At 40.3% G+C, this 14,430-nt stretch overlaps 2 protein-coding genes across 3 annotated transcripts in view; one reads left to right on the top strand and one right to left on the bottom strand.

Moving 5' to 3' along the window:
• Positions 1-14,430, top strand: part of LOC111604256 (octopamine receptor beta-3R) — a 40,666-nt gene that overhangs the window by 9,060 nt on the left and 17,176 nt on the right. The gene's annotated exons all lie outside the window — the stretch shown is intronic.
• LOC111604258 (protein hugin) lies at positions 10,590-13,201 on the bottom strand. Its single transcript, XM_023322249.2, has 3 exons — positions 12,978-13,201; positions 11,382-11,643; positions 10,590-10,952 (listed from the first exon to the last, which is right to left on the bottom strand). Exons 1-3 carry the CDS (start codon positions 13,059-13,061, stop codon positions 10,750-10,752), a joined length of 549 nt encoding a protein of 182 aa, XP_023178017.1. The 5' UTR covers positions 13,062-13,201; the 3' UTR covers positions 10,590-10,749.

Raw genomic sequence — 14,430 nt, forward strand, 5'->3', positions numbered from 1 at the left:
ACCAATCGTTGCCAGCACACGCATTTTCCAAGTGCATGGGTAGCTGTATGTGTGTGAGTGTGTATGTGTGTATGTGTGTATGTGTGAGTGTGTGCTCATAAATATAAATCAGCTGTTGTCCATGATTCATTGAGTAAATTGTTGAAGTGCAATACAGTTGCAGAGAGAGAAGCGCTCTCTCTTTCTCTCTCACACTCTGGCACGCCTCTTACTGTCTCTGTCTGTTGTTGGCCTGTTTCGAGTAAAAACTTTTCAATTCCACAAATGTCGCCATTGGCAGAGCTGCCAGCCAGCCGGCTGACTACCTTGGCAAAGTGCCAGCCATTGTATTGTGTCCTTAAATTTGTTGCAACGACCCGGCTACGACGTACGTTGTGTTCCCAAAACTACATCTGGAAAAGAAATAATTAAAAGGGAATATTCAAGAATGTTATAGAAAAATATATGAAGAAAATACTATAATTGCACAATAAATAAAAGACATTTTAAATAATTGTAATAGGAGTAGTAAAAGCCAGCCAACCACACACTTCATTGTCCTTTTCAAGCATTAGATTTACGCTGAAGCCCTTTGACACCTGCAGGTCGAGCAGAACTTTCGTGTTGCCGTTAAATATAACCGTGGAAAGGACCAGCAGCTGTTGGTAAAGGTGGAAGAGTAAGAACATTACGGCGCACTTGCTAGCCAATTAAAGGTCGTTTCGCTGACCTACATAAATAATGCATAGGCCTTAATCAACGGCATAATGCGTTTGCCAAATGGCCCGCGGCAGCCGCTTGGTAACAAAAGGTTAAGCCAAAGGGAGCCGTGGCCACGTTTTTTTGACGATTTGATCGTCATGTTTCAGGATTTCTGCCTCAACAGGCAAATAAATCGGCGCGGCATTAAATTGGACAGCAGAGCTAAAGGTGAAATAAAGCAGAAATTAAATTAGAATACGTGACTGTTGCCGTCCCAGTTGGTTGAACTTGGCGGCTAACGACCCGTCATTAGCTTTGATTTGTTCAAAGGATACAACAACCGAGGACGGACCAACACGTGACTCCAACTGGACTTTGGTAGCTTGGAAATGTATGCATCCGCATGGCTTTGCCTCATAATTCTACAAATAATTGTTCAAATCTGACAATACGTACACTTCTTGGCTTGTGTAAATAAGTCGAGCACCCAAGGGGTTTGGCTCACTTGGAGTAGCCCCGAGGCCTTGATGTTGCTCTTAACGCTTGGCTGCGTCCACATAAAATGGAGGGCAAATGTTTATGCGCATATGTGTGTGAGAGTAGACACTCAGCCAACGCATTAATACTTGACCCGGCAAATGGCTTTAATACTGAACGTTTGAAGGACTTTCTAGCTATCTGAGTGTAGCGTTAAAACTTTCATGTTTTTCCAACTTATCAAAAAAGCATTTGCGTCAGTCCAACAAGCATACTCTGGCTTTTGAGGGTCTTCTCTCAATAGTTTCCAATGGCTTTTTGTTATATAAACATATTTTCAAGAATATTTACCCTCAATAATTATTCTAATAATTGGCGCATAAACTTGACCGACGTTGAGTGTGATTAAAGCTAGTTTTTAGCTAAATAAAAGCACGTCCTTCACACTCTTTACGCTGATTATGTAGTTGAGCTCTATTCATCTTACCAATTCAGGTTCTTTCAATAGCTTCACTTTTAATTATGAGCTCTTGTTGCTTGGCAACGCTGAGCTCACGCTCTGACTGCGCTTTTCGGGGCCAGAAAATCTAATTGCTTTCATTTTAGACTGGTGCACAGCCATTGTGCACCAGTCGCAATCAAGGTGCCTTTTATAGGTTTAAGGCCACGAAAATTAATTAAAAGCAATTAACGCGTCACGCACACACTCTTAAAGCGCCACGTGGCGTATGCGCGATTCTCTTAGTTCTTTTTTTTGCTCGTCTCATTTTTTGCCGCTTTTGCTCTGTTTTGTTTAGTTGTGGTGCGTACATCAACTTAGTGCAGCAGCCATTTGTTGTCGCCGCTTGTTATTCGGTTTGTTATTTCTTTTAATTAGCGCTTGCGGTTTGCACAAAACTTTTCATAGCATATTTTTGTGCGCTGGCTGCTGAGCTTTTAAAAAAAACGTTTTATGCTAATGCCAGCCTCCATTATTATTCCCTGCACAAACTCAAATATGACTATATATGAACATTAAATGCAAAAGCCAGCAAAAAATAAGCGTAAAGAGAGAATAAATAACAAAGTGCCTGGCAAGTAAATGGGCGTGTACGGTTTAAATTTGTTGGTCGACATTTTTGCGGTGCCCTCCAAAATTAAACCGTACACACACACAGACACACACACGTACAGTATATATACATATATACAATATATATATATATATATATATATATATATATATATATATATATATATATATATATATATATATATATATATATATATATATATATATATATATATATATATATACTAGAGTATTTATATATATATGAAAAACAAAATAAATTTCGTCTGCGCATACAAAATTTTTGGCGCTGCTTTCAGGGTCGTGTTTCACTTATTGTTGCTTTGGTTGTTGTTGTTGCTCTTGTTGTTAGCCCCATAAATTGAAGCCGTGTAATGCAAAAGTTTGCAACAACAAATCAATAAAACTGCCATCAAAAGTGCCTGCGGCCAGAACTAGCAAAACGCCGCAAGCATCTCCCCAACTTGGCTATTACAACATTCAAATGCCGAATTATAGCCGCGAAAAATATGGCGAAATGTCTCCTTTTTTTAATGTTTGTATATATAAAAACAGTTTAGGAATTCCGCTTGTTGGCGCAATGTGTTTAATACTCGCTCACATAGCGTTAAAAACATATTGGTTGTGTCTCTTATGGTCTACTAAGCACCTAACTCTTTCCTTTTTTTCTCTTTTTTTCCCTCTGTCACTCTCTCTCTCTCTCTATATATATATATATATACATATAATCAATGATATGATTTGCAACTTTCTATATAATAATTTATGCTTTCTTGAACTCTGAACAAGTATTTGGCAGTCAGTAGCATTCGACTGTAATATTTTTACGTTCGTCTTGGCTTTGCCTTTGGCTTGCTCGCAATTTGAGTAAACAGCTCGGAGAACAGTTCATTTAACTTCAATGGGCGGGCAATTATGCTCAAGTGTTGTTGCCAATTGGTTCATTAGCAAAGCGAGAATAAATTTTGACTGAAATTGTCGCACCTTTAAGAATCTTTTAGCAGCTCGCCAACGCCGTTTAAGCCAAACCGCAGTTTACCCCGAGCTGCAAAAAGTGGCCAATCTGTCCCTCCCACACAAACGAACACCCACGCAGACACACACATGCAACTGCCTGTCATCGGCACACACAGGAGCAATTAAAACTCACAAAATGCTCCCAGAGCAATCAACGAATCGCACGTTAATTCGCATCAAATAAGCGTCATAATTGCCATGCATCAGCGCCGCGAACAACGAATGGGAGAAAAAACAACAACCGAAAGCAACTAAGGGTTAATTGGCAGCTGCAGACGTACGAACATGTCCATGGCATTGAGTACCCACTGTGGTTGTTTATGATTTTATAGAATTATCTCTACATTTTGCACGCAATCGAATTACGTATACGCCACGTTGGCCCGTCAGAATGCACTTGATACTAAAAATAGCAGCGAAGTTATTGAATGGCACGAAGGGGCAGGGCACGAATAAATGTCCATCGGAAGAGTCAACCAAATGGCAGGGCCACTTACTTATAAATAATTCCAGTGCAAACTCATTGTTGATGGACAGCGAATGGCGAAGTTCAATGTTATGGGCCGAATGTGTGTGTGTGTCTACTAGAGTTTGTGTGCGTGTGTGTGTGGGTGTGTGTATTTACTTTACACACATTCATGCGAATTTGTAGGCGTGCATATGCGCGTGTGCGTGTGTTCGTGTGTGTATGTCCCCCATTAGCTCCATCAGCAATAATTTAGAGGCAGAACCCTTGACAACAATGTGCCATTGTCACGCAGTGCTCGAACCGTCGCTGGCCACAGGCTTAAAGACGTTTCTCGTTGAAAGCTTTCATTCATGAAATGTTCATTATTAGCTGTGATTAAATTTGACATTTGACAGGCCACTCGCTACTTACGGCAGTCACGTAACCTGAATATCGAACAATGTCCAACCGAAAATAATTGCTGCGCCGAAGGCAGTCTTAAAATATATGCCAATATAATTGACTGCCTAAGTGGGGAAAGCATAATTAAAGCTCACAGCGAGTTTAATATGTCGAATGCAGGAGTTATTTATATAATATGGTATAGAAATTTCTCGTAAGCTGCAACAAGAACTCGTTTCAATTCTTAAAGTGATATAAGTTAAAGCTTCCTTTCAGGAAGCAAAGATATTTTTCTAAGTGCTGCAGAGCTGCAGCCAGAGCTCTCAGTAAGCAGCTTGTCAAAGCTACTTAAGTCAAAGACATTGCATTCTCAAGCAACTAGCTGAGCTGAACTTAGTACTTTTTAAGAGCGAGAGGACTTACTGGGCTTGCCTTGATACAGGTTTCAGTATTTGCTTAGGCATCAAGTAGTGCCAGTCTCTGAGTTATTTCGTAGCTTTGTACAGAATTTATTCAGTAAAATAATTCTTACAATTCAGTCAACATTGCTAGGCACTCGAAGCTGATTTCTCTAAGAACTCTCCCAAAAGAAAAATAGTCATCGAGTTAGGTTAGCAACTCAAGTTTTTCTCTATGAAGGATGAGAAACTTCAAGTAAACGATATATGAAAAAGTGTCAAGCTGCTGTCTCTCTCTCTTCTCAAGGATTAGTTGATTATTGAGTCGCGTAAGGACTGACCAGCATCGACTATTTCTGACGTAATCAACAGACTCGTTTCACCTTAATTGTCAAGTTAAAATATCGGATCCCTCTCCTCTTTTGAAGGTAATCTATTTACGTCTTCACAGATGTAAGTCATTGTAAATACTTTTATGTTTGTGTATGGCATTGTGTTGCTTACATCATTCGGGTGTTCGCGTGCCTGTTTATTTAATTGTTTCATTACCAGCCGGCTCTTAACATGTTTAGCATGCAATATTGATGCCTTTTGGGCGCTAGTCTCCAGAGCCCAGCGCACGATACGAACGCAATTAATGGTCTTTGGGGTCTGCACAATGAATTTGATTTGTAAGCGCTTTATTACACACACATCGCGCAGCGGCGATAGAACTGATTTCTGCAGAAGTTAGCAGCAGTTAGCCAATGAAATCGAATAAATATTTATTTATAAGCCCAATTGTTGGCTGTCAGTCACACTGCTGACAAGGCAAGGGCATGCCGGAATAGTTGCCAGAGCGCTGTCGTAATTGAAAACGATTTCCTTGAGAGAACTTCAAGGGCAGCCAGTTAGCTGACTGGCTGGCTGGCTGCTGTCTGGCATCCTGGTTGAACCGCAATGGCGCCAACTTATTGATATCCATTGGCATTGAATCCGACTCTGTCTGTGAATGCACAGGGCTATCTGATTGCTGGCGCAGCAGTATTTTCGGTGCTGCATGCCAACTGATGCGGCATGTAATTTGCTTATTTGCCCCGGCCGCAGAGCGTTTGCCCTAATTGACACAAATTAAACAAAGTCCTGCCCCAGCATTTGCCACATCTGGCCAAATTGCTATGGCCACATTGATGATTGATGGCCGAGTCAAAAGAGGCTGTCACGCACCTTAATGTGCAAACTCTGATTTCGCCCACACACAGCACAGAGCGAATAGAAATATGCAGAATCATTGGCTGAGGCGCAAAGTATTGCATGCTTTGCTGCCACGCTGACGCAATGCCAGCTATGTCGATGACAACTACAACAGCTACGAGGACAAGTGCTGCCGGCACTGCTGATGCAGCTGCCAATGTCAAAGCCATGGCTATTGTGCGCATTGCCCAAAATTCGAGTTTCGATCGGTTTAGCTTGCCTTTGCAACAGCCGGAAGTGCTACTCAGGGGGCCAACAGCAGCGCGTGTGTCGTGTGTGTGTGTGCCTGTGTGTGTGGCGTTATACAAGTGCTGAATTTGCAATTTGAAAACGAACCAGGCCACACTGCAAACCCACGACCTGCAAACAACTTGTGCACAGAGCCCGAAAGAGTTCGTTAAAGTTTCATAAAGCTAAGTGCCAAAGGCGTCTACCTGTCCTAAGCTATCGCTACAGCTATTGTTGAATGTTTCAACAGTGTTTGCCGAAATCTTTGATTGCGCAGTGAACTCTTGTTTTTCTCGGTAATCTAAATAGACTTGAATAGCTCTTTTGAAGATAATAGCCTGAAGTGGAGCACAACATTATCGGCAGAGAGCAGAGTTAACTAGAAAAGCTAGATTATTCCATTGCCTTTATCCCATTTTAACATGAGCTTAAATTCTCGAGGAATGCGTTAGATTATACCATATAAGACTTATTTATAAATCCATTAGAACATATAAAGCAGCTGACAGCAAATATTCAAAGCACAAGCGTGTGGCTTACCAATTCAGTAATCATTGAATGAATTTATTTTTAATTAATGAAATTATTAAAATTCCTTCGAATTTAAAATCACGCATAATTATTTCTCACAGATGAAAGCATTTTCCCAACTATTTTAGCTTTCGAGTTGAACAAAATTTGCTTTGGCTTCAGCTCGTCAAAATTGTTTTCAGGCAACCAAAGGAAACCGTAGAAAAAGTTGTTTGGAACAATTAATTGTTCTGCTCACGGCCTTAAGGCATTTTACGACTATAATGGATTTGCTTTAATACGCGGAGCTTTAAGTTCGTTAATAGTAAATAAGCCAAATTATTCGTGACAATTTGCCAATTCTTAGTTGTTTGCCTGTAAATAAGCCGATTGGGCGAGCTTTGATCTGTGCCTGGCTAAAGCATGCTCAGAGTGAGTTGGGTCGCTGTAGAATCAGCTCCATCGAGCGCACGCCTCACACAATCGAGCGACACAGATCTGTATTGGCAGCAATTATAATCTGATGCGAAACTTTGATAAGCATCGTTTGGCAGCGAAGAGGGGGAAGAAGTGCGGTCATCAAAATGGCCACAAGTGCGGGGTAAATGAAATTAATAACCTCCTTTCACGTATGTGGCATGCACATACATTTAAGAGCCATTCACAAGCTTTTTACATGGCTGAAATTTGATTAAGTGAGTGCCAAGCCACTGGCAAGGAGGCCTCTGCCAAATGCGGCCATCAATTTAAATCAGTTGCTTAAATACAATAAATAAGGGTCGAATGCACAGCTCTGGCAGGGCTGTCTTATATTAGCCAGGCATTTTTAACAATTCACCGTAATGGCTGGCATTCGTTTTGGCAAGGTGCATGCTAACTGAATATCTGCTTCTGCTACTTTTGCTGCCTCTTCTGCTCATGCTGGTTTGCGTCATTTAATCAGGCAAAGTGATTTTGTTTCACACACACACAGACACACCGACACGCATATAAACACGCAAAACTTATCATGTTTCAGCTGTATGCCTATGCGAATGTGTGATTATATGAGTGAGCTTCTGTGTGTCTCTGTGTGTGTGGACACGTCGCAAACAGGAAGCCGGCACAGTAGCAGCTGATGTTTGGGGCCTGCTTAACCTTACGCAACGATCCAGTTGTAAATTTACGGCTATCATGCAAAGTTCCTGCCAGTTCCGTCGCAAGCCCTGTGTGTGTCTCTCGCTCTGTCGCGGCCTTCTTTGCCCAGGAGGCAGTCCAAAGTTTATTACCATTTTGCAGCTGTAATGTTTCAATATCTCGGGTGAGCGTACGTGAGTGTGAGTTTTGGCGTATTTGTGTGCGGCTTGCGTGCCCATTAGCGCCATTTTAGAAACGATTCAACTAAAATATATATATAGATACTATTAGGTGCTCCATGAGTCGGCTGCCCATTTGTTGAGGAGCGACGACTACGTGACGTCTGCGGCATTTGTCATACATTTGTCGGAGATAGAGCGGATTAATTTGACCCGTTAACCTTTAACGCCCGCATTTCTGGCCAAATGGCAGCCTATAATTGAGCCAGACATCAACTGACAATGGCTCTCCCCTTAACTGATTGTAACTTAAAGTCTTGGCATCCAACTAATTGGTACGGGCAGAGTCATCTCTAATCAATAGCTTTAAGCTTAGGCTAACCCGACTGGCACAAGTTTTACATTCGCCAATTAAGATACGCAACTCAAGCTGCTCAGGCTTTTCCATCAGACGAGCCTGCTCAGCCCACACCTAAACATTCCATGCACTCTCAAGTCGCTGTGCAGTCACACTTAGTCGACTGTGCATGTACTTAAGCTACGACTTTCTTGAGCATCATTGCATTATATAACAGCGCATGCTGCCCACACATACATTATAAACATATGTGAGCCAAAATCGATATATGCAGTCAGAAGCAGGCAGCTTAACATAATCGCGTTGACATTCAATTAAACATGGACGAACGCCTTTTATCTGCTACAAAAAGTTTGATCAGTACAGTTTGATATGCACAGTTTTACGTTAAGCTCGCAATGCGTTTAATTATTGTTATTTAATTAAATAATGATTATATAATGTTATGCGCTTTTATACACGTTTTCGCTTGTTTTAAAAATACTTATTATTTAATAAAAAATGTAATTTTGACTCTTGTTATTTAATAAAAAATGTAATTTTGACTCTTTAGCTTCGGTTGTACAGCAAAGCTCGACTCGGCTGCCGATGCTGCTCACGAATGTATACACTTGCTCTGCCACGCCTACTTCTGCCTGTTATTTGAATTTCTACGAAACTGATTTGCCTCGTTCTATGGATTCAGAATTTAAATATTCTCGAATTGCACAACACCTTCAATATGAATTTAAGCCTCTTAAATTCTATTTAAATATCAATTATTTTCCCGTGCCATAGTCTTTTTGTATTATTATAAATAATTTATTTATTTGTGTATTTATTTGCAGTCAAACAAGCTTGCACTAAACGAACTTGAAACCAAATCTCTGTTAAAACACGTTTGCATCAAACTTTGACCTAAGAAATGGAACAAAAATTGATTTTATTATTTTTCACATTGCGTGCGAGATATGCTTGAAGAGCATATCAGAATTCATCTAGTTCACAAATGTAAACATATAAAATACGCTTTATGAAACTAAGAATATCTCTGGCAGCATTAACCTTAGTTGAGATTTTCGGGCAATTTTTGTTACATATTCGAAAAATGAGAGCTATGAACTCTATAAATGCATAGAGTGTACCTTAGATGTAGTTGATTGCTATACTTATATATATATAGATATTTATACTATATTCTTAAGTATTCCATATTGAAGGTTTTTCATTTATAGACAGACTTATAGTGAAGAGTTAATAGTCCCATAAGATAGGCAATTTTATTTAGGTTTTGCCAATTTTAACTATAGTGACCAGGCAGCTGTGATAGTATCTCCAAAAACCATATTTGAGTAGTCTATTAGCTGTCCAATTAGGCGTAAGTCTTGAGATACTCAATACGCCTTGCCATTTTATCAAAACTCATCTTACGCCTGCCGAATGTGTGGAATTAATAAAATGGATTAATTTGGTAACCCAATCGTCTCAGAACAAACGCTCTTCAATGAAAAGCTGTGATCATATGACCAATTATTTGGCCGGGACAACGTCAGTGCAATTTGGAACTCTAAGCCAAAATTCGAGGCGCTAGTGTAGGAATAACATAGCAATTATTATATCCCTAATTAGAACTTGCGTTTGAAGCACTGCTAGCAAAGTGAATACATAATGGCAGCATAATATAAGCCCAGCTTCAAAGCCTTTATTAGTTTATTCCATTTCCTTTTCCTATTTCATAGGTCAGTCAGAAGAGAGTGAGGAAATAATTTTATTTTATTTAGTTTTTTTATAACTATGCTTCATAGCTAATTAAATCAACTGGTTTACCAATTAGCTGCTTAAATGTGAATGCAATTAATGATAATGTGAATCAGAGCTTGCATATTGATATGTATTTATACAGTGTGTGCAGAAACACATACAATCTGTGCAAGCAGCACAAAATTTATGTGTGCTTGATCAGGCTGAAATAAAGCCACCGGCTTTTGGTTAACGAAAAAGCACGAATTGTGGAAACGTCATATGCCACTCGGAGCACATGGCTCCTGGCGCGATGCTGGGCGCTGCAGATGTCACCGCAGCGCAGCAGCTGTTCTCACACTTTTCATATTGCGTAATGAATTTTTCATTAATTTACTTTTGCCATGCCAAAAATAAAACACATATACCGAAAATTGGCAAAAATTGGCGAAAATCCACAGTTCGAGGTCAATTATTGACAGCTCTCTCTGTGTGTGGCTACAGCTCTTAATTTATTCTAATTTTGGGAAACTTTTGATATTCGATATGAACGCATGAAGCAGCACAGGTTTCAGTTTTCAATGGTCTGCACTTTATTTAAACACATATTTTGTCGCGAGTACGAATTTCTTTAAAAACTTCTGGGCCTAGCTATACAAATATACAGATGTATTAATATATATATATATATATATATATATATATATATATATATATATATATATATATGTATATAGAGAATGTTGTAGGAGTAAGTAGATTATTTGCTTTAGCGTTTTTGGCGACGTTGTGTGAGTAGTTTAATTTGAGCTGGCAGAGCGCCAATGGCTGGCCTCAACCTTGTCCGGGGCTTCGTCCTTGCCGTTCGTCCTGGTCGCGTTGGATGATATTGTAACTGCTACTGCCATGGCTTAATCCCCGCCGCTGCCGCACACTTGAGCACGTTTGCCCAGGCGCGGCTTGAACGGCACCGATTTCTTCATCATGCGCGACACAAACTGGCCACCAGCTGCCTCGTCGCTGCCCGCTCGGCTATCCAACAGTTGCTGAAAGTCAATGCTGCGTCCAAGGCGTGGCGTGCGCACGCGATATGTTGGCTCGCTGTTGCTCTGCACTGCACGGCCAGAGAGAAGAACAAGAGCAAGAAGAAAGAATAGTAAATGTTACACTCACACACACACGTGCACACAGAGCATGAAGAGAAAATTGTGAAAGTTCCCTTATGAAATGAAGTTAAGCGAAAAAAGTTCAGCTTTAATAGGAATTTGTATAACTCTGAAGCAAACTATTTTATAAGTCGGAAATTGAATATCCATATCCGTGCTAAACAAGTGAAATTAAATTAAATTTCAGGTCAGTTGGCAATGTCTGAGAATGCAAATGACTTAACTATTAAACCTTTGAGTCACATGCGAAATTCTTGAAAAAGAAATCAATTTTCTCAAGCGTACGCGTAATTCCTAGCTGAGCATACTTGAGATGCTTTCTTAGCCGGTTGTCATAAGGGCACATTACTCATACGCAGCGTGTGCTCAATACTTACGCTGGCGAAGCTTTTGCAGCAGTAGGTAGTACGCCAACGGCGGCATGCTATCCAGGTCGAATTCCTGCGCTTGGGCTTGCGGCGCTGCCGCACTGCCGCCCTTCTGCACCAAGCCGTTCTCTTCCAGGTCGTCAATGATGTCGTTTAGCTCTTTGTATTCGCCCATTGCGCGCTTGTGGCGTGCTTCCGCCGCCGCTGCGACGCTGGCAGAGCCAACGTTGATGCCGCTGATGCGATTTGGCAAATCCAGTTTGTTTGTGCCCTGTGCAAATGAAGTGCCACAAAGCGGCATGAGAAGCACAACACCGAAAAGAAAACAACAAAAATATTTGAAATATTTGATTCGGGGCCCTTTCGCCTGCGGCAACGTCGGCAACGCTTTCAATATCGTTCCTGCCGCTCTTGCTGGCAAACCGTCGACACGTGTTAAGTTATTTTTATGCCGCCTATTTATGCGCATACGTGAGCTGCACACACACAGCGCACTCAAAGTCTCCACGGGTGTGTGTGAGAGTGTGTGTGCGTGAGTGGGTATTATGTGTGAGTCGAGCACTTTATTGTTTCAATTTACAGCATGACAGGCAGCGCAGTACGCTTGATTAGACAACTCAATGTGAATTGAAATGCCAACACCTTAAATCGGCTTGTAAATTGTATCTTGGCCATAAATGCAAACACAATAAACCAGATCACAGGACATAAACTAAAGCAAAATTAAATTGAATCAACAACTAAATATCCTTAGACGGCAAAGTCAACAAAAAGAGGGATTCCTATGCATGCCTCACTCAAATATAACTTAGGGTGTTCTATTCAAATTATTATTATTATTTTATTATGCATACAAGAAGAGAACTTTGAACCCTTAAGGTATGTAATTGATCAATATTTTTAGACAAAGTTTTCGAGTATCAGTTTATCACTCTGAGATGCTCTTAAGCTGTATGGAAAATTCACGAAACTAAATTTGTACTCTATAAGCCATAATCTATGGGCACTTAGTCTGTCTCGCTCACATCTGCGATTACTTGGTGACTGATCGAAATATAAATTTTCTTGCACGTTTGGCTGTTCAACTCATCGATCCAAACAGTATATATTCAAATGTATTTCAGTAAATAATTTAATCAAATTATGTAATATATAAATATTCCATGAAATTATTAAAATTGATGTCATAAAGATGCGTTTGCCAACGAGCTGGAAATATAATTACGTTTGAAATTGATTGCCAATCATAAGACTTTAATAAAAGGAAATAAATTGACTCGAATGGCATTGACATTGCAGTGGCGCACAATTAGCTATGCGGAAATTTGGCAATGACAGGTGAGGGAAATTGGTTGAAGATGCTGCTGCATAAACCTCAAACCAAAATGCGGCCAAAATCGCATTTGACCGCAGTGAGAGACAGGGAGCGAGAGATTTCTCAAAAGTTTTTATACAGAATTTGGATGCTTGAGGCAAGTTGATGGCTTTCACTTTGGCAGCTTTGTTAGCGTGTTGCGCTGCTTTGCCGTAGCAAATAAAACTTATTAAGTGGTGCTTGTCAAGCTGTGCTTACTCAACCTTTTCGCCAACGCGCTGCACACTCACCTGCAAGGCCTTGGCCTGGCTGGAGTAGACCAGGTAACAGGATACTGCGATTAGCAGCAATGTGCAATTACTTAGTCTATACATAACTGTTCCGTTGCTGACTGCTCAAGTGTAAGGAGTCGCGTTGCTTGTACTTATTCTGCGCGCCACAGAGGACACACTACACGGCACTGGACACTAGTTGCTTGATCTGAGCTGGAGTCTAATGCGCGACGCGTTACGGCTGCCGGACCACTGATGCCTTCACCAAGGAGCTCTGCAATTTTTATAGGCAATCGCCTGAAGGCTTTGGCCATTGAATGACAGCCACTAAACGATTTGTTATGCACCCCTAGTGTCAAAGCTCAAAGCCGTTAGCCACTGCCCGCTGCTTGGCCGTAAACAAGCTAAAATCCCAAAGCCCAAACGGAAGTGCCAACAATTTGTGCCACACAATTGCACAGCAGCAGCCGCCGTGCACACAGTGGCCAAAATCTTCATCATTCAACAGCCGAGGGCAAAGCAGAGGCCCTAACATGTCACAAATGGAACCATAACAGTAGGTGATGTGTAGCACAGGTCCAATTGCCATCACTTAAGTCTTGTGTCAGCTTATTGTTTGCCTAATTGAAAGAGTTAACACATGGTCTGAAGGCACCTTCTCCAAATTGAAAGTTAAGTAAGAGTTGTTTGTAGCTATTCATTTGGATTGACATTAATTGAGAGTAATGAGAAGATTTTCAATTGTAATCAAATTTGCTCATAATTGAAATGATTAGAAAAAAGTTTAAGATATATTTCTGAATTTTATATAAAATTTATGGGTGGCAAATTAAGATGCAAATTGGAGTTGGTGCTTAGCTCAAGAGATACAGCTGTTCATGGAATTCTGTAAAATATATTGCTAAATATATTGATATAACTAAGAACTAAAGAATTTCTAAGAAATGTATTAGACTCCTTGACAAGAGATATTATGAGATATGAGAATGAGTTGCCCTATAGCTGAGTTTCAATTTTTTTAGCTAAATCTTATCTATCCATCTATAAATATATAAACTATTCATCTATCTACGCTCAATAGCTATACACAAGAATCGAACTCAACTTCTAGTTAAGCATAATAACTATTTAGTTATTTAAATCAATTTGACAATAGATAGAAGACAGCTTAATATAGGTTCCAGATAGATATCAATGACAAGCTCATATTTTAATCATTTGCTATAATTTGAACTCGCGGAAAGTTTGTTAAAACTTTTCGTAACACTGTGCAGTGCTCAGCTGGTGGTGGAGTCTGTTCTATGCAAATCAAAGTACGTGAAAATCAACAGCCTCGCACAGCAGCAACAATAAAAAAAGAAACAGCGTTAGCAACAATGACAATGAGAATGCCAATCGATCAATCTTATTTAAATGCTGACAGTTGTCGTCACAATGTGTCTAAGCAGGGGATTGGCACTTGTTTGTCGCT

The sequence above is a fragment of the Drosophila hydei genome, unplaced genomic scaffold, assembly GCF_003285905.1.
Source record: "Drosophila hydei strain 15085-1641.00,03,60 unplaced genomic scaffold, DhydRS2 tig00008121-arrow-pilon, whole genome shotgun sequence".
NCBI classification, from domain to species: domain Eukaryota; kingdom Metazoa; phylum Arthropoda; class Insecta; order Diptera; family Drosophilidae; genus Drosophila; species Drosophila hydei.

Bases quoted from the DNA above. Each gene is read 5' to 3' on its own strand.
- LOC111604258 (XM_023322249.2), bottom strand. From the start codon at position 13,061: ATGTATAGACTAAGTAATTGCACATTGCTGCTAATCGCAGTATCCTGT. The intron at 11,644-12,977 runs GTGAGTGTGCAG...TCATTTGCACAG, and splicing joins GCCAGGCCAAGGCCTTGCAG to GGCACAAACAAACTGGATTT. The intron at 10,953-11,381 runs GTAAGTATTGAG...CTGGCCGTGCAG, and splicing joins GCTGCAAAAGCTTCGCCAGC to TGCAGAGCAACAGCGAGCCA.